At 40.7% G+C, this 20,422-nt stretch overlaps 2 protein-coding genes across 6 annotated transcripts in view; both read left to right on the top strand.

Moving 5' to 3' along the window:
* Window positions 1–7,866, top strand: part of Btbd1 (BTB domain containing 1) — a 32,507-nt gene extending 24,641 nt beyond the window's left edge. Inside the window, exons 6-8 of the mRNA XM_034503805.2 lie at window positions 2,435–2,522; window positions 5,526–5,672; window positions 6,100–7,866. Coding sequence (XP_034359696.1) covers window positions 2,435–2,522; window positions 5,526–5,672; window positions 6,100–6,258 — 394 coding nt within the window. The 3' untranslated portion in view covers window positions 6,259–7,866. The remainder of the gene's footprint in view (window positions 1–2,434; window positions 2,523–5,525; window positions 5,673–6,099) is intronic.
* A 2,719-nt stretch (window positions 7,867–10,585) lies between these two features.
* C1H15orf40 (chromosome 1 C15orf40 homolog) lies at window positions 10,586–18,819 on the top strand. 5 transcript variants are annotated; one of them, XM_076936987.1, is made up of 4 exons: window positions 10,586–10,755; window positions 11,680–11,806; window positions 13,680–13,807; window positions 18,528–18,819. In XM_076936987.1, exons 1-4 carry the CDS (start codon window positions 10,657–10,659, stop codon window positions 18,639–18,641), a joined length of 468 nt encoding a protein of 155 aa, XP_076793102.1. In that variant the 5' UTR covers window positions 10,586–10,656; the 3' UTR covers window positions 18,642–18,819. The 5 variants fall into 5 exon arrangements, with proteins under 5 accessions (XP_076793102.1, XP_076793083.1, XP_034351423.1 ...); XM_076936968.1 differs by having other exon boundaries at window positions 10,590–10,851; XM_034495532.2 differs by lacking the exon at window positions 18,528–18,819 and adding an exon at window positions 15,713–17,208 and having other exon boundaries at window positions 10,592–10,748.
* Window positions 18,820–20,422: the final 1,603 nt, after the last annotated feature.

Raw genomic sequence — 20,422 nt, 5'->3', positions numbered from 1 at the left:
CTCTTGGTGGGTGGGGGGTGCCTTTGATAACATTTTACCTTTGTACTTCGTGATAACATTAATAGGTTAAATTGTTAGCATTTCTCTAACAGTGATAGACTATTGAAGAAGAATTAAAACTCCAGCTAGAGATCTACCAGCTTTACTGAGTTTCGGTGGTGATTGTTGCAGTCATAAATTAGAGACCTATAGGATCAGAAAGGAAGAAGCCTTTTCAATGAATTCTGGATGTACATTATTTTATAGCTCTCGGAAGCTCAGTTTTTCTGTAGTAAATATTTGTACTTCTTCCTTTACCAACTTGAAATTCATAGTGTCACAGTTTAGGGGATAAATGGCATATCTGTAATACAGAAGAGAAATAAATACAACTGATAATAAAAATTTAAAGAGAAATATTGACACTGATAGTAAAATTAGTAACTTCAGTATATAGACTTTGGGTAAGACACTAGCAGACAAACTGAAGTGTACATCTCTATATATACTCATGCGTCAGCTATAAAGTATGCACACATTTGCTTTACATTCCAGTATTGATTTTTCCCTATCTGAACTTATCTACTGGCTGAAAGCTATTTGGAACTCTAAAGTCATACTCAGCTTTTTAGTCATTTTCTGCCAGAGACTAGTTGCATGTTCCCAGGCAAGCTGAAGCTCTGCCTTCCTATTTCAGCTTTCCTGCAAAGGCAAAAGAGGTAAGGGGAGGGCCAGGCAGTGCAAGAAACTGCTCTGGGCTGGATCTAATGGACCCAGGTGAAGCAGCTGTTAGTAGAGCAGCCTTGGTCAAGTCACTGAACTTCAAGTGGCCTTTTTGTGAATGACAATAACGGTGTAGATAAGATGTCTGTAGGATTTAAGTGTAAGGTAGAGAAGGGCATCTGTATCTTCACATATAACAAACCCATGGATGGGTAGAAAGTCATGTGTGAATTACACACAATTACCATTGGCAACAAAAACTATGTAAGAGTTTCTTTACGTATATGGTCCTTGCCTTTTGTGGAAGTCTGAAATTGTACTTAAATGTCTTTGGTTTTTAAATAAAATATGATTATAGCTTATAGTCACAAACAATCTCCTTTTATGAATTTTCTTGGTTATAGGAATCTGTTCTGTACATCACAGGAATTGTAGCATCACTGGCTTCTTGTGCCTATAAACCTTAGGGTGAAGACAAAAAACCTACTAGAACTAGTAAAAGAATGGTTGCAGCTTAAAATGTGAATTTGAGATTATTCTCACCAACACTCTGAGAAGATAAAGCCCTCAGTTACACAACTGAAAAGTGGCAGTTGTAAACACTTCGTGCACTTAGCTGTGCAGTAATGACCAACTTGGTATAGCTCACATATGTACTGCCACAGTATGGAAACCCAAGACTTCACATGTTTAAAAAATTGAGTTAGGTTGAGTAAATAACATCCAAGTATATATCTTACTGTATTGCAGTATATCTAGAGAACTTTGATGGGGATAAATTAACTTTCCAAATTACTGTATCTCAGAAAATTCCTTTCAGAAGTCCCATGTGTTTGGTAAAGGAGTTGCCTAACAAAATATAGTTAATCTGGGAGAATAAATTCTCTTCTAAAAAGAGAGGAACAGCTGAAATATGAAAAAGGACAATGTGTCTATAAGAGGTTTTCTTTGGTACACACTATACAAGGCAGAAGCTATGTCTGAAATAAAAAAAAATAACAAATATTGAAACTTCTTTGAAACAGTTTAACAAATATTAGAAGGCCTAGAAGTGCCTTTGATTTTTCATTAGTGCTACTTCTGGGATTTATTCTAAGGAAGTAACGAAAGCCTTATAAAACAATTTTGCTCTACATCATGCACTATCATAGACTTAAAAGCTGCAGTTAAATAACCTAGATTATTCAAGGAATTGATTGCAGTGAATCGATAGTCATTTTTACTGTTTTACATGATTAAGAATTTAAAAGGCAGAGTCTGATAATGGTTTTTAAATATAGTTCATAGAAAGGGGTTGACAGGATTCACTTCTGGCTTTATAGGATGCTTCAAATGTTTTCTCACTTTTTCTTTTGTGCTGAGGATTGACTACTATAGAACCTAGGCACATTCTCTACTACCCAGCTACATATCTGGGCAGCTTTCTGATAGATAGGTTGTTCACATTTGATCTTAATGATTAGCATATTCATGAGATTTGGATAAGTGCAGCACAGAATCAACCATTATAATAAAAGTAGTTATTTAGGTTACAATCCTTTGACTGTACAGAACAAATCCTACTTGAGTTCCTCTTTAGTTCACATTAGGTTTTGTGGACAAAGATGATGACATTTTCAAAATTGTCTTTTTTTAAGTAAAATTCAGGTAATACTTTTAAAAAGCTATAACCTTAAATATGAACACTTAGAAAATTGTTTCTGTTATTTTGTAATGGGCTTCTTTCTCTCAGGTTCACAGTTAACAGAAGAATCTCTGTAGTTGGATTTGGTTTGTATGGATCTATTCATGGGCCCACGGATTATCAAGTGAATATACAGGTACTCCCCTTCTCTCTTTGCATCCTGAGATGTAACAGCTGGTTTTCAGTAAATACCATCCTAAACAAACAAACAAACCCCCACAAAAGTCTCATTGTCATTGTCAAAGGCATCAGGAAGCATCAGTAGTATTTTAAACCATTTCTGTTTTGTGGTTGTTGTAAAGTAAAAAATCCAGTTTTGGGAAATTTAGGTCCTTTACAAAAGTATTAGCATACCAGAAGTATCTTATGTTTTATTTTGACAGGGTCTTGCACCGAGGATGGTTTGAACTTGCCATCCTTTTTTTGTCTTTGTAGTACTGAGACCACAGGTGTGTGCCACTATGCCTAGTCTGGCCATTCTTTAGGGCTGTTCTGCCTCAGTTCTTTGTGATACGGCACTAATGTGCAGTTGGAAAGACGTGCAGTTGGAAAGACGTGCAGTTGGAAAGACGTTAAACACCTCCCTCTCTCCCTCTCTTCCTTCCTTCCTTCTTTCCTTCCTTCCTAGAGAGCTACTGCTCTCCATTGGGTCACATACCCTGTAAAGTAAAATTATTTTGAAAAACAAATCATTTATGAACTATGCAATGGTCTGCATCTATTTTATACATAAAGTATAAAAATAAAACATATTTCAAGGGTCTATCAACAAAAAAAAAAATGCCTTATAAATGTTAACCACTATATTCTTTTTTGTTGTTGTTGTTGTTTTTGTTTTTTCAAGACAGGGTTTCTCTATGTAGCCCTGGCTGTCCTGGAACTCACGCTGTAGACCAGGCTGGCCTCGAACTCAGAAATCTGCCTGCCTCTGCCTCCCAAGTGCTGGGATTAAAGGCGTGCACCATCGCTGCCTGGCCTATATTCTTTTTAATAGTAATCTTTGAACCTTGTAATGAAATGCATGCTTTTAAAATGTTGCTACTTTGTATTCTTTGTGACTAAAAACAATTTCTGTGACAGCCAGAAACAAAAGAAAAAGTTATTTTTATGCTTTTTTTGTGTATGTGATTAAGTATGGTTTACATATGCAGAGGTACATGTTAGTGTACATGAATGCGTATTGAATCCAGAGGAAATCTTGGGTGTCATTCCTCAGGTACCATCTGCCTTTATTTGGAGACGGGCTCTCACTGTCCTAGACCTCACTCTGTGTAGCAAGCTGGCTTTGAACTCAGTGCTAGGAAGCTTATTGAGGGCTTCCTGCTCGTGCAGCTGATACTTTACCCACTGATCCATTTCCACAGCACCTGCTAAGTTTTATTAGAACTATCTAGAGGACTTTTTATTTTCTTAAGTATTTGTTTTATGTCGTGTGTGTGTGTGTGTGTGTGTGTGTGTGTGTGTGTGTAAGTGTATGTATACGCACTGTCTGTATGCAGGAACATGAAGAGATCAGGGGAAGCATTGGATCTCCTGGAAAGTGGAGTTAGAGACAGTTGTGAGCCATCATGTGGGTACTGGGAACTGAACCCAGTCCTCTGAAGGGGCACTAAGTTTTTTTAACTGATGAAACACCTCTCCATTTCTGAGGTCCTTATCTCAGAGATTGTGGCATAGAAAGGAAAGTCTGGTGTTGTAGACAGAGATGACATTTTCTATGTGAAAGTTTGTCTTTATGTGCTTCCTTTGTTTGAGATACACTTTACCTTTCATCTAAAATGAGAGCCATCCACATCTCAAGAGACTGCTTTGGCTCAGCTATATTAACAGATGAAAGTTCTAGAGACTTGTATAATAGAAGGGTATGTTAGCTTAGAACATTTTTGAAAGTTGATCCGTATCTCCCCTGTCACTAGCTATGTGGATTATTAAGGAAAGATAGTGATTCTTAGGACTGTGCCAGTTACATCACATACACACTTCATCTCAACTCCCCAAAATTTTATGGGGTAGCAGTACTTAGTAGGAAGTAATGCAGATTGATGGTAATCGACACAAAGAAGGTGTTAACAATGAATCTGTATGCTGATAATGACACCTCATAATGGTGTCATTTGTATTGAACTGGTAGTGGATATTTGAAGAGTATGGTCACTGAGTGTGGTGGTGGATACCTTTATTCCCAGCCTTGAAAGTTCCAGACCAGCCAGAACTACATAGTGAGATATTGTCTTTAAAGAAACAAACAAAAAATTAGGAAGGAGGCAGGTTATGTTAGTAAAAGGTACATGTCTTAGTTTTCACAGACTGTACACACCTGTATAACTAATGCCTAGTCAAGGAACAAGACAAAACAACATCTAGAACTCTTAGTGATCCTTCTGCCCTCCCCTACAGAGAAAACACTGCTCTAACCTTAGCTTTAGGTAGCTTTTGCTCATTTCATTATTGTTTGCTAGAGTGTTGGCAGAAAGGCAGGCTTGTGAGGGTAAGGTTGCCCCTGCATTCTGTTCCCATGTATGGAAGCCCTCCTAGTCACTTGGTAAGCTATGACTTGAGCTTATCAAGCTGTCCTCCTGGAAGCTTCAGCCCTCTTCAACAGAAGTAGTTAACTGTGTCCTCCTTAACATCTGAACTGGCACTGCCAGCATGTTTCCAGTTGCCTGGACCCTCCTGGAGGGTGTCCCTGAGTGCTCTGTTTATCACTTGGCACGTATGATAGAACTTATTGAACTTATTCACAGACATGACAACAATGCATTTAAGGACATTTTAATTTCAGTAAATATTAAAGCTGAAAGTGTGGAGATTATTGTAGGAATAAGACATGGGCTAAACAAGCAGGACAGATTCTTTCCCTCTTAACACTGCAAGGCCACATTCTAAGGTTCGTACGCCAAACTCTACTTTGTTTAGGAATCTTTTCTATAGCCAAGCCCCTGTTGCTTGATGTCTTCCCTCTTCTTGTGAAGCGTGAGTTAAAGAGCCATTTTCTGATCATTGCATGTTTTAAAAAGGTATCTTTGATAATTCAAGATAAGTAGAGAAAAGTTTTCACTATGTCAGTTTCTAAAAGCTTCTTATTCTTTCCCACAAGACTGTTAGAAATTAAATGTAACTTCTCTTTTAAAAATCACAGATCATTGAATATGAGAAAAAACAAACCTTGGGACAGAATGATACTGGATTTAGTTGTGATGGGACTGCTAACACATTCAGGGTCATGTTCAAAGAACCTATAGAGATTCTGCCCAATGTCTGTTACACAGCATGCGCAACACTCAAGGTAAGAGCCACTCAGCCCCACAGGCTGTGCATGCCATGCGCTCGGTGGGGAGGCTCCCACCCAGCTTCCATGTGTTACAGTTACTGCCATGGGAGCCTCTTAGAAAGGGGAAGAGGAAACCAGCGCTAAGATGCTCTACTGCAGTCAGTGCTGCCCAGCGCTACTCTGTTCTGAGAAAAGTTCTTCCCAAGAACTTTGTTTAAAGGAAATTGAACTGTCACAATTGTTTTCTTAAAACCTTTTCACAGTTGTTAATGGCTGAACTCCATATTGTTATTAAAATTGTTTTTAAGCAAAAACCTCATATTTCATTAGATAGCTGCATGAAATTTTATACTGAGTCTATAATGAATAGGGTAGCTAGACAAATCAGAAAACATTGAGTGCTCTTTAAATGACAGTCACTAAACTGTTTATTTTCATTTAGGGTCCAGATTCTCACTATGGCACAAAAGGACTGAAGAAAGTAGTACACGAGACCCCTGCTGCAAGCAAGACTGTTTTCTTATTTTTCAGTTCCCCTGGCAATAACAATGGCACATCAATAGAAGATGGACAAATACCAGAAATAATATTTTATACATAATCTAGTGTTAAAAAAACATTCAGTAAAAAAAACAAAAAAACAAAAAACAAAAACATTCAGTCTAATCTCAAAAGCATAAACAACTGGCCACAAATAGTTTGAGTGTCTTGAGTATTTATAATTACAGATTAAGAAACATTTTAGTTTCTTAGAAGTAAAATAGTTAATTTAAATCTGCATGTTTCAAAGGCAGACTTTCCTTTTTCTTGTAACTCTCGAAGCAAAGAGAACCAGGTTTGTGTGTAAATTGCCATCTTTTCTGCTTTGTCTTGTGTGATTTCATAGATCTGCTGACTCGTGATCTTTTAGTGTTTGAGAGATTCTTGTCATAAATAGATGTGGGTGTTTGGTTTTTTTTTTTTTTTAACTTTTGTTTTAACTGTTTTGAAAGTTAGATGAGATGGGTGAGTATTCCTACAGAATTCTTTTTTAACTCAAATAACTAATTTCAGAAAATTAAGAAAACTGACTTTATATTTGGGGTTTTCAAATATCTGGTCATTAGCTCTGGGAATAATGGTAAAAGTAAGCCTAAAAACACCCGAGAAAAGTTCCAGTGCGTTTACAGGGAGGTATGCTGTAACAGCATAGAAGTCAGCACATAGTGCTGTTTTAAAGCTGGAGGTGGAGTCTGTATACATTCACAGTGTGATATAAACAGTTCTAAAGGGATGATCTGAGATGGATTCTTTATCATTCCCATCCACTAAGCCTGGCATGGGTGTTGCTAGTAATCCCAGATGATTGATAGATGACAGATGCCAACATGTGACTACTTGAGCACTGCAGTGCCCTCATACAGAAGGAAGGAGGGTAGAATACCAAGACCCCAAACAACTGCGGTAGATTACAAAGCTGTCAGCCAGTCACTCCTGCTAAAGAGGAAGGAGGCTTTGTGTCACCTACACAGTTCTACCCAAGAACTAAAAATGCTTGATATTTGTGACCTCGTTGATGTGACTGGCATATCTATAATAAGAGTGGATCAAAAGGATGTATGGCAGTGTGACATTTCTACATTTTTATATAAAGCAGATTTTTAAAATACAAGTAAGATAACATTTTCCCCTTGAAAATAATTATCTTACAAGAAACAAACCTTGTATAATTAAGCTTAAAGTATATCAGTCTATCAGATAGTTGTGGGAAATTATTAAAAAATAATTCTTTTAAGTATTAACTTAAGAATTTTTCTAAAATATAAAAGTTTTCATCAAAAGTAATATTTTGTATTTTCAAGAGGGCAGGGAGGTGATGTATTGGTAGCCAGGATCTCTTGATGTTGTTGAAGAAAAGGAACTATTTTCGGTCTGTTCTGATACCATGATCTTCTGGGTATAGACCTCAACTAGCTGAAATACCCTTGGAATGTGTGATTCTGCTTAATTGAAGATAAGTAAAGACTGTATGTAGTAACCATTCCTTAACCAGTATTGCATGCCAGAGGTAAGTTAGTGCTTTTGACATTTGGGGCATTCACATGCCTTGTGTTTTACTGAAGAACTGTAACTGACTGTAGTTATGGAAGGTACAAGATACGGAACCACTCACTGACATTGGGACATCGCCTGGAATTTTTAAAATAAATTTATCCTTTTTGTTTACCTACTTTTTTTGTCACTTCTCTTTTTCTCTAAAACTTAAATAAGGTACTACTTTGGAACAAAAGTTCCAGTTAATTTAAGTTTAGCTTTTATGTACTTCTAATTTTAACTAACACTTACAGATTTGAGCAGGAAATAACTCATTGAGGTGCAGCAGTTGCCCAGTGTGGTGATTAGAATGAAAGTGCCCCCATATGCTCATAGGAGATAGATAGCACTGTTAGAAGTTGTGGCCTTCACACACCATTCTGCTTCCCACTATGATGATAATGAACTAAAACCTCTGAACTGTAGGCAAACCCTAACTAAATGCTTTTCCTTTATAAGGGTTACCTTGGTCGTGACATGTCTTCACAGCAATAGAATACTAAGTAAGACACCTAGCTTGAATTCCATCCCTAGTTCTAAAATGCCAGCCTGAGTGATTACTGTGCACTGGCCTTTGCACTAAGTGTTTTGCATACATTCTTGTCACTGCATCATTGTGCATTGGTATTACAGTGCCCAAACAAAGAAATTAGAAAGGTTACTACGTGGTACTGGATACGATTTAAAGTAATTTTTATGCCCCACACTATCAAGCAAGAAAAATGCTTTGTTGAGTTCCCAAAACAGCCAGGGGGTTATGGTGCACACCTTTAATTCGAGCACTGAAGAAACAGAGACAGGTGGATCTCTTGAGTTTGAGGCCAGCCTGGTCTACAGAACAAATTCCAGGAGAGCCAGGAATCTGTCGAAGAGACCCTGTCTTGATGATGATGATGTTATATAGTATTATACAATATATATTAAGACAATGTATATTGTATATTATTTTTACTAACCTGTACCTACTATAGAATATCAATACATTTAATTTTAAAAGTATGCCTTTAAAACACTGCTATTCTAGTATCTACCCAACAATTTAAGATGGAATATTTGCACTTTCAAACACTGTATTTAGGTCAACATGAAGTTTTAGGAAGACATACACTTTCAAAGGAAAAGTGCTTATAGAACACTAATAGAGAATATCCACGACACTTACTGCCCCTCTTGCTAGTGCCTTCCTCAGCCTAGCCTTCTGTCTGTTCTTGTCCTCACATTCAAAAGACAAGAGAAAGAACCACAGCACTTATTCTTGCTAAATGCCAAACAAAACCCGTAACTCCATTATCAAATCTAAGATCAAGTCTTTAGTAAGATTTTTTTAAAACCTAATTCTACATTGGATTTCTGCCATTTGGATCACAGACCCTGTTCTTTCTATTGGGGCAGGTGGCTGTGTGACAGGTTGACCTGAGGAGGGTTCCTGCTCTTCCTAGTACCTGTAGAGAAGGCTGAAGGGTTCCTTGGAGGACATTTCTTTCCTTACCCATCCAGCCACGTGCCAGGCACCATCAGAAATTCACCAACATGTGTTCTCTCTTTAAAAAAAAGTTGTCAAGTCTCTAGAGCAGTGGTTCTCAACCTTCTACTGCTGTGGTGACCCTCAATCATAACATTACTTTTGTTGCTAATTCATAACTAATTTTGCCACTGTTATGAATTGCAATGTAAATATTTTTAGGGAGAGGTTTGGCAAAGGTGGAGACCCACACTGGTTGAGAACCACTGCTCAAAGAAGTATCATGATTTCACCTCAAAATTCACCAAATTACTACAGTATAATTTTGGCTCCACTTTGTGCCTCTATTTGTAATTTATTTAAAAAGAAATAGGTAGCCGGGCGGTGGTGGCGCACGCCTTTAATTCCAGCATTTGGGAGGCAGAGGCAGGTGGATTTCTGAGTTCGAGGCCAGCCTGGTCTACAGAGTAAGTTCCAGGATAGTCAGGACTACACAGAGAAAACCTGTCTCGAAAAAAATAAATAAATAAATAAATAAATAAATAGAAATAGGTGTGGTGTAGTTTAACACCTGGATCATCTGAGCCACTTTCTTTCTCATGACCACACCACATAACTTGTCATATGGAAATGGTGTCCCTGAGAGAGTAAACTGAGACATCCCATTCTGATCCCAACCTTTAGTGTCTGTTTTCAGCACTCACATTCCAGTCTCACCTGTTTCTGAATCTGAACACTGCGGCCCTTTGACATTTGTCATATTCTCTCTCTGCCTCTCTCCCTCCCTCCCTCTCTTCTCACTGGCACAGGTCTCTGATGCTTTGCTTATGTATTCAGGTAGCTCCTTAACTAGTCCACTTAGATGTCTCCAATCATTTCAAACTTAATGTATCCTAAAAACTTCCCCTCGGATTCCCCAATGTTTGCTAGCCCTAGACTTAGGCATCTTCAGATACTCTTTCCCCCATCTCAGATCATTCATGTCCCAAAGATCCTCAGAATGGTTACAGGCCATCTCCCTTTTAGGTAGCATATCTTCCTGCCTCTGGGCATATACTGTCTACACATTCTAACCTAATTGGACAAGGCCAGTCCCTAACTTTAGCACTTGAACATTGATTTGCCTCTGCTCCAGTTTCACAAGCGGTTGTACTCCATTTCACAGTGGATCTCTTCTTTCACACTGCCCTGTGCGTATTGCCATGGTGCCACGTTGGGCAGGCGAGCACCGAGGCTGGCTGCTCTTGCAGATCCTAAGGACAAGTGACAACTTTCCCTATGCTGACCAATGGATCACACCCTGAGGCTGCCAAGTTGCAAAGAAATAAAAACAGCGCCATCTCGGGGAGAGGTGGCGCTCTTAGGGGCGGACCGACGCGGATGCCCGCTTCCGCCCGTGACGTGCGCAGGCGCACAGGACTCATCCACCACGCTTCCGCCTTCTGGGGCGCCTGCGGGGTTGGGATGCTGTTGCTTGCTGCAGGTCGCTGTGCTTGGCCTCTGCTAGACTCCTGTGTGGTTCCACAATGCCTAAGAAAGCCGGTGCTTCAAGCAAGGCCAGTGGCAAGTCTCGTGATGTGGAGAGGGTGGGCCACCGGGCTACACTGGCGGGGAACAGAAGCAGCGCCTGGAGGGCGGAAGACCTCCCTTCGGGTACAGGTCTGAGATTTCCTGAGTCGCATATTAGCTCGCTCTAGGAACACTGAGTAGGTTCACTACACACCCGCTGACCTCCGTCTTTGCTCCCGCACTTTGAGGGTTACACTTCCCCGCAGGCTATGCGATCTGCCTCCCAAAGGTGGCAGATGGCTTCCTTCTGTCAGGGAGACAGCACCCCCTCCTCTAATATCCCTTGTTCTCCGTTGCTGTGGTCCCAGCCCCTTGAAGACTGGATCTTTATTCCTCGTTATACCCACTGTCTGCCTACTGCCCTGGAAGTTGTTTTCTGTTAGGTTGTTAGATGTCATTTAAATGCCAGTCATTGTTCTTTCTGCAGTGGACTCCTCACCCACTCTGAGCTTTAGGATGCATTGGATATAGAGATGACTAGTAAATGGCCCTTCTCTTGAGGAATAGGAACTGTAAAGCAGACCATGGGAACAAGTCCTAAGCTAGCCAAGAGATCTAAACAGGACACACACCAACACACAGAGACACCGACACACCACACCACACACACACACACACACACACACACACACACACTTCCAGCTTTAGGCCACAAATAGATGTAAGTAATAAATAGTTTCTGCTTGTGAGGAAAGTGAATTATAAGCTGACCAGAGAATGGTGTGGAGGCCAGAGCCAGGTATTCCAGGGCGGTGCAAACACTGGTTGATAGGGAAGCAGGTTGCCTGGTGGAGGGATGTGGGACCAGCACAGTGGTGGCCAGTTCCTGGATGGCCCAGTTTAGTGAAGGTGAGGGTAGTGATGGGTCAAAGTAGCTGAAGGATTTTGTAACCTGTAAAAGTGTGTGTGTCATTTTAGGGTAAAAACCAAGCCAAGGAACCAGAGACACCACCTCCTCCTGCGGGGCCTGTAGCAACTGATCCTAAAGGTTTTGTCACCATAGCCATCCATGCCAAACCCGGCTCCAAACAGAATGCTGTGACAGGTACATCTGAGCGCTGGGTGGGATTTGGATGTGGTTCAAGCAGTTTCTTTTTCTTCCTTTTGCCTTGTTATCTAAAAGTTTATCCTGTAACTGTAAATGCTATTTTTTATATCTGCATTTAGAGGTGTCTCCATTTAAACATTCTATAGTCTCATATAAAGATATTTGAAAGAAAATGTACAAATATTTAGTACCAAATCAGATGGAATCTTTGTATCTTTTCCTTTTTAAAAATGTGGTGTTTAGGAGATGGGCCTGGTCATATATACCAATAATTCACAAGTACGTAGGAACGGAGACAGGAGGTCAGCTAGAATACAAACAAGACCCTGTCTCTGAACAACCAAATGTTTAGGAAGGACACATTAGGAAATCTGTGTATAACTTAGACTATTCTTAATTATTCTTGTTCCAAAGAGTAGAGGCCCTGCCGGAGAAGAGAGATTCTTTGGTTTAGTTTAATGATCATTAACCTAAAGAATGGGAGAACGCCTGCGCTTTGATACAGCTGACTGATTCCTATGTGAGATTAAAGTTTGATCTGCATTGTCTTAAGAGGCTTCATTTTCAAGATAAAGCTCTGTGCCAGGCAGTGGTGGCGCACGCCTTTAATCCCAGCACCCAGGAGGCAGAGGCAGGCAGATCTCTGAGTTTGAGGCCAACCTGGTCTACGGAGTGACAAGACAGCTAGAGAAACTACACAGAGACCCTCTCTCACAAGCAGAGATAAAGCATTATATACCAAATTATTTTTATATTTCGAAAAGACATCAAAAACCAAAATAGGTAGGCCTGGTTTGTGCTCATGTCCTGTTGTCTTCAATCTGTTGCCAGATAAGATACAATGTAGCCTATGCTCAAACTTACCTTCTGCCTCAGCCTCTCAAGTACTAGGATTATAGGCTTGTACCCCAAGCCCAACGTTTGGCCAGTATTTCCTAAGTCAAATCTAAGATGGAATCAACTATAAGGGATATAAGTATTTATATACATTATAAGTATTTATATACATTATTTTTTAAAATTAGAACAGCTAAACTCTTCTACAAGACATGGCTCGATTTCAGAGATGCGAAAATGAAAAACTGCATCTGAGAAGTAATGGGAGAGCCTTCTGCTGTCTTGTTCTTGTGGGATATATAGATGTGTTGTTACACAGGGCACACGCATATGGACGTGGCTGAGTGACCTCAGATGCAGGGTCAGCTCAAGTTCATTTGTGAACTACTTTGAGTAAATACTTCACTCTCCTAATAGCTGTGAAGTGCAACAGGCCACACTGCGTCTCCTGTAAATGGGGTCATCGATGTAGTAATGGCACTCAGTGACAGTGAGGCCCTTAGGGAGCCTAATGTGCTCTTAAAAGTGGTGAAATCATTACGTAAATAAATGCTAAATGCATTGAATATTGAAAGCATCTAAGATACATACCTCAAAAGGAAGGAACCTAGCCTAGTGGTTGGCTTTTCCTGATGTGAAACCTGAACCCTGTGCAATCCAGTGTGCGGCTTCTGCCGTGCAGGAGCTGCAGCTGGAGCTGAAGCCGAAGCCAGCTCCCTGACTCCCTTCCTAGAGAACCTTCCTATTCAAAGTCAATGTTTAGTTGCCTGAATCCAAGACACTCTCTGAGACTCTAGACCCGTCTCAGTCGGGCTTTGTGGGTGTCTTCTGTAACTGTAGAGACTATCTCTCTTTCTCTGGCATATTAGTGTAGTCATTCAATTCAGTTCTTGTTTGTGTGCAAGAGACTGAACCTAGCTCAACAGTTACTAGTTGAAATCCTGTCCCAGGTAAATACATACTGCTTGACAGTTCATTGCTCCATGAGGAAATGAAGCCCCTAAGGACTGAGTTCACGCCATTCCTTCCCTAGACCTGAGCACTGAGGCCGTTGGTGTGGCCATCGCGGCACCTCCGTCTGAGGGAGAGGCAAACGCGGAGCTCTGTCGGTACCTTTCCAAGGTCTTGGACCTCAGGAAGAGTGATGTGGTTCTGGATAAGGTGGGCCTCTCCTTTTTAAATTACTATATTTTGATCATAGTTTATATTTTCTATAAAAGGTTTTTGTAAAGCCAGGTTTTAAAAAAAAAGTTGCACGTGTCTGGTTGTTTTGCCTGGGTGTATATCTGTACCACATGTATACCTGGTGCCCTCAGAGGCCACAAGAGGGTGTCAGATCCTCTAAGACTAGAGTTACAGATGGTTGTGAACCGCCATGTGGGTGCTGGGAATCAAATCTGGGTCCTCCAGAAGACCAGTCAGTGCTCTCAACCTCTGAGCCATCTTGTTAGTTTTGTAAATCAGTTTTTAAAACCAGGCGGTGGTAGGGCACGCCTTTAATCCCAGCACTTGGGAGGCAGAGACAGGCAGATTTCTGAGTTTGAGGCCAGCCTGGTCTACAGAGTGAGTTCCAGGACAGCCAGGGCTACACAGAGAAAACCCTGTCTCAAAAAAAAAAAAAAAAAAAAAAAAAAAAAAAAAAAAAAACCAAAAAAAAAAAAAAAAAAAAAAAACTCGTTCATTTAAACACAAACATCTGTGATTTCAGTCTCCATCCACACTGCCTCCATCCATGCAGAGACTGCCCACTCCTTATAGACCTTTGTTATGCACACTTACAGTATCTTTCCCATAAATCCATAACTGTTCCTACTGTCAGATTAATTTTGCCCACTTCCTTCAAGGCATCACTATACTAAAAAGAATCTAAAATGGTTCCTGTTTGTCATCTGCATTAAGGAGTTCCCCAGGTATTTCTGACCCCACACTGGTCCTGCCCATTGGAGGGTGCTGATCGTGAAGATAAGTTAGTCTGTCAGAATCACCAGAGAATTTTTAAAAATGAGCCCCTGGGCATCTGTAGACATGCTGAAGCAGAATCTGTATGTAAGAGAGTAGGCCAAGTCTATGTTTATAAACCTCTGTGTGTAGTCTAGTGCTGTCTCCTGCAGTTCACATTTAAAGTCCTTGATTAATAAAGTACACTTGAAAACCCATCTGATCGGGCCCCATTTTACCTCCGCCAACCTGTGGCAGATCACCTTGGCAGTGTTCCTTGCTTACATTAGCATGAAGCACATCCCCTCTCCCCTGTGTACACATAGTCCATCTAGAAACATTCCTGCTCGAAGTCTGTGCTTTATAAAAGATGTGTTTCAAATAAATCCTTTTATTAGATGTTTTAAGTGATTTGTGAAATCACATGTGGTTGGTTTTGTCTGAAGCTTCCAGAAATGCAGTTTATAAAAGAGCAATCTGTTTATATTTAGGTGTTCAAAAGTTTATACTAAGTTGCTGTATTTAATATTTTAAAATTATTTTCCCATGTAATTCCTTTGTAATATATTGGGAAGTACATGTAATCCCAGCACTTGAGGGAGACAGAAAGCTTCAGGGGTTCAGATTCATGCTTGGCTGAATATTGAGTTTGTGCTAATCTGGGCTACATTCAACCTGTGTTAAAGAAAGAAAAAAGGACTTATTTAATGAGAACATTGTAAACATTCATGTTGAAATTTTATTTATATTTATTTATTTATTTATCTATTTGTTTATTTTCGAGACAGGGTTTCTCTGTGTAGCCTTGGCTGTCCTGGAACTCACTCTGTAGACCAGGCTGGCCTTGAACTCAGAAATCTGCCTGCCTCTGCCTCCCAAGTGCTGGGATTAAAGGTGTGCGCCACCACTGCCCGGCTCATGTTGAAATTTTAATACCAGACTTTTGTTATAAAACTTGAAGTAGAAAAGCAAAAGCCCTGGAGAGCTGTAGGACTTTGCTGTGAGGTGGAGCACCCAGGGCTGTTAGGAAAGGCCATGCTAACCCCCGGTGGCACGAGTTGCGGTGGGGACAGGGAGGACTGTTGCTGCTGCCAATATGAGGATGATGTGTCTTTCTTTCTGGCTCAGGGTGGTAAATCTCGGGAAAAGGTGGTGAAGCTTTTGGCCTCTACAACTCCAGAGGAGGTCTTAGAGAAGCTGAAAACAGAAGCTGAAAGGAAATAAAGGCGAGAAATGGCATGTACTTCCTTGTGGAGCTGTCATAAGAGTGGAGGGGGCCACACAGGAAAATATATAACGGTGCCCAGACGTGGAGAATGGAATGCATAGATATGATCAGACTAAAATCAAAGCAGAAAATACAAGTCTATACATTATATACAAGCTCTCAAATCCCTCACTATGGGAGCTGGAGATGGCTCAGTGGTTAATACCACTTGCTGCTCTTCCAGGGGACTGGGCTCAACTCCTAGCCCTGACACTGGAGGGCTCACACAAACTCCAGTTCCAGGGTGTCCCAGCATTCTTTTCTGGCCTCTGAAGTCACTTGCAGACTGTGGTTCATGTATGTGCATTCCAAATACATACACACATTCACACTAAATAAACCTTTAAAATCCCTGAGTGCAAACAGCCTGAAATATATTACTCTAATTTCATGGGATTACAACGAAACAGCTGCTGTGCATGATGGAGCTTCTGATCTGAAGGCCCTGGGAGATGAGTTGAAGGTCACAGCATGGAGGATGACAGGAAACAGCTGCCTGCACTCCTAGTGAAATGCCTTTAGCCTCATAGCCCCACGGTGTTTCTGGAGTTCTGGGGTCTTCTAATTCAGTTTACAACTGAAAAAAACTGTTTGTACTGCTTCTATTTTGAGTTTTTGGATTTTTTTTTTTTAATGCAAAAGTATTTTCTTTATATCTTTTAAAGATTCTCTGGAACATTTTGTGGAAAAATAAATAATCATGAAGACATATAACCTAATGTCAGTTATTTTTGGAACCTTCTAAACTTTCAAATCTAGACATTCTTAGGAATCTCCAAAGATCTTAAGAGAATAAAGAAGTGTCCGGAAGAACAGTGGCTGGCAGTTAAGAGTGTGCACTGCTCTTGGAGAGGACCTGAGTTCAGTTCCTAGTAAACCCAACATGGAATGGCTCACAACTGCCTGTAACTCCAGTTTCAAGGGATCCAGTGCCTCTGGTCTGAGGGCACCCACACTCATGTGCATACACAGACACACCTGCAGAGATAGAGACAGATACATATATAATTAAAAATAACTTTAAAAATGTTTTAAAATGATAAGGATGACCTGGAAGTTCTTTTCATTGTTTGTAAAGCCTATCAGAAATCAGTTGGGAGTGTTTCCTGGTGTGCATGAAGCCTTGGATTCAATCCCCAACATTGTGTAAACTGGGTGTGGTAATACACTCTTATAATCCCAGCACTGGAGCTGTGGGCAGGAGGGTGAGGCGATTCTTACATAATAGTTTCAGGTCAGCCTGGGACACATGAGCCTATGTATCTAGATCTGTATAGATGACGTGTATATATTGCTCAGTAATACATGTATGTGTATATACATCTGAAGAGATAATAAATATATCTTACATATTTGACCTAAGCTTTAATACTTTAGATTGTTGTTCCTGTTGTTTCCGAGGCTGTTGAGGCCCACATTCTGCCTCAACACTTTTGGGGCTAAGTGCTCTGGTCAAGAGAGAGTGTGGCTCTTGGGGCAAGAGACGTGAAGAATGGAGACAAGACAGGGTGTGATTCAGTCTCTTCTATTTTCTCAAGTCTCTCTTATTGAAGGGAATTCTGAGGTATTTATATACACAAGCAGGAGAACACAGGTGAAAACATTTTACCACGTGCACCATACAGCTGAGGTCACTAAACAGCAAAACAAGCTATGTGGGATAAACAATATATTTATCAGAGTGTGCTTCAGCTGTTATAGGCTTTTGACAACCAAGTCTTTCATCAGGGTATATGGTTCCAGATGGCTGCAAAGTTGATCTAGCCGCTTTCTACTAAAGTCGGCTCCCAACACGAGGCAGTATCTCATCATGGAGTACTTGCTATGCAGCCTTTCTCTCATTCTGCTCTGGCCTCCCAAGTTCTGGATTACATATAGACATGCACAGTATGCCCAGCCAAGTTACAGTAATGTAGTAAATAACATAATTACTCTGATTTGTAGTGTGTGCTTTGCTGGTAAGTACATAAGAAAAATGTATCAATCACAAAATCCACAAGAAATATCAATTTTAAAAATGCCTGATGTAAAAGAAGTAGAAATGATTCCTGAGGAACCGAGAGCCAGAGCAGTCAGGAGGCTCATCCAGAGGACAGTGCCTCTCCTTAGAGGCAGGATCGGTTTGAACCCAGCCCCCTCTCCTCTAAGATGCTTGTCTACCACCCTGCCTCTGAGTCCTTGTTTCATGTGGTTTGGGCTAGAGAAATTTCCCATTCTTTCCCACAGTTCCACTGGGTGTCAAAAAGGATTTCACCTGAGGCCTTGCATGACTTACTATAGGATAATTCCATCCATGTGTCAAGTGGATGTGTTAACATGCTTACAAAATGAAGTGGGAATTAGACTCAGTTGTGTCCTGTGATGTTTTGGGGGGAACTGTCTTAGGAGAGGATGCTTTGCTGAAGCAGACATGTGAGAGAATGTTTTGGTGAGAACAGTCACATGTTTTTCTGGAAGTTGCCTGGTCAAAGGGCATGTGATACTTTTCTGGAGAGAATGCTTGAGAGGACACATGGTGTTTGGAAAGAGTCTAAGTATAAACCAACAGGCAATAAATGACATTCTTGCATTGGTTCGCCTTGCAACTCTTTGCTGGTCTTTGTTTGCTTCGCTGACACTCTTGCATTGGTTCTCCTTAGCTTTCTTCCATGATCTTCACTTGTCTTGACTTTGTAGAGAGAAATGCACCAAAGAACTTATGGTGGTATTCTGGCTGCTGCTTGTAGCTTCCACAGACTCACCAGTTGGCAGAACCTTGCAGTTTCTTCTGGATCAAGCCACCACTACTGATTTGTGTTTGGTATTTTGCTAATGGACTAGACTGCTGACAACAAAGATTGGAATCCCTCCAAAGAATGGTTTCTGAACATGCCCACAACCTCTGTCCCCTGTTTCTTTTCCCCTACCTCTGGTGGGTAGTGGGCTAGAAGCATTAATGAACCATAATTAAAGTAGGTTTTGAAAAATATCTGGGGTCTGGAGAGATGGCTTAGCTGTTAAGAGTACTGACTGTTCTTTCAGAGGTCCTGAGTTCAATTCCCAGCAACCACATGGTAGCTCATAACCATCTGTAATGGGATCTAATCCCCTCTTCTGGTGTGTCTGAAGACAGCTATAATGTACTCATAAATAAATAAATTTTAAACAAACAACAAAACAAAAAAATCTAAGCCTACAACAAAATCCAGAGGCGTCCTTAAGGGATTGACAAGCAGCTGAGTGATGTCACAGAAGGTTCACTTTCTTTTTGTGTCATGCCAGCTTTATTCTCAGGCCCACTTCACTGAGGCAGAGAGCCCTGGCTCTGGGTTCAAATCCGTGTGAGAGACTCTGTTAAAAGAGGGCAGCTCAGAAGAGTGTTGGTGTTTGTATTTCAGTGTAGCCGCCTGCAGCCACGGACCAAGTAGGTTCACCTGAAAGTGGGGCTGGAAATGAAGAAAGGGATGGAAGGGAGAGAGAAACATGGAGCCAAGAGAAAGTTCTCTGATCAAGGCTCCAAGTTCAATGTTCAGCTCTTCTAATTTAAAGGGGAAGCTCCACCGAACTCCTCCTTGTTTCAGCTGGAGATGGTGGGGAACACATCCTGAGTCACAGCATGTCTCAAGGCAGTTTATTATTCTAAGTTCCTGTAGCGGGTTGTACGTGCAGCCTAGGTGGGTAACTCCACCTAGGTCCTATTATTTGGTCTATTGTGGTAAACAAGGTCTCTCTGGCCTGCTCCAGGCTTGGGGGTAGGGCACATTCCAGAAGTTCAGCTCCCTTCTACCTCAGGCCAAATCAGATCACATGAAGTTTCTAAGCCACCCTCTTGGCAAGAAATGCCCACCCATAAGTAAGTAGCCAGAACCTATGAATATGAAAGAGATTTATCTTAATCATTGTAGGCCAATTAAGGTCCATCCCAAAGCTGAACAGAGAGAGCGTCAGCACACTCTGAAGCAATAGAGAGAAATGGATACCAGAATAAAAAGTAATCAGGAATGGAGGCTGGATAGGAACCAGCAGTTTTTACTACAATAATCTTTTTATTTATTTTATTTATATGAGTCCACTGTAGCTGTCTTCAGACACACCAGAAGAGGGCATCAGATCCCTTTACAGCAACCATGTAGTTGCTGGGAATTGAACTCAAGACCTCTGGAAGAGCAGTCAGTGCTATTAACTCCTGAGCCATCTCTCCAGCCCTTTTTTTCTTTTTCTTTTTCTTTTCTTTCTTTCTTTTTTTTTTTTTTTTTTTTTTTTTTTATTTTTTTTTGAGATGAGGCCTCACCTTGTTGCCCAGACTAATTTCACATTGCTAGTTTCAAGTTCGCCTACCTCAGCCCCATGAGTGCTGGGACTACAGATGTCTACCACCCACCAGCATTATTTGACTTTATGTGGCCATATTTTAACAAGGAACCTTTGTCTAATAATTTTAAAAGAAATATAACAATATTTCCTAACAAGATGCATCACAGTAAGCATAGAGATGGTGCAGGCCAATAATACCACTGTAGAGAGACTGAGGCAGGAGAATTTTGAGTTCAAGGCCAGCCTGGACTGTGTGGTGAATTCCAGTCAGGCCTGCA

Source organism: Arvicanthis niloticus, chromosome 1, assembly GCF_011762505.2.
Source record: "Arvicanthis niloticus isolate mArvNil1 chromosome 1, mArvNil1.pat.X, whole genome shotgun sequence".
Taxonomy (NCBI): Eukaryota; Metazoa; Chordata; class Mammalia; order Rodentia; family Muridae; genus Arvicanthis; species Arvicanthis niloticus.
The sequence above is the reverse complement of the archived record's forward strand: the minus strand, read 5'-3'. Positions and strand labels throughout refer to the sequence as shown.

Bases quoted from the DNA above. Each gene is read 5' to 3' on its own strand.
- C1H15orf40 (XM_076936968.1), top strand. From the start codon at position 10,657: ATGCTGTTGCTTGCTGCAGGTCGCTGTGCTTGGCCTCTGCTAGACTCC. The intron at 10,852-11,679 runs GTCTGAGATTTC...GTGTCATTTTAG, and splicing joins AGACCTCCCTTCGGGTACAG to GGTAAAAACCAAGCCAAGGA. The intron at 13,808-18,527 runs GTGGGCCTCTCC...TTGACTTTGTAG, and splicing joins GTGATGTGGTTCTGGATAAG to AGAGAAATGCACCAAAGAAC.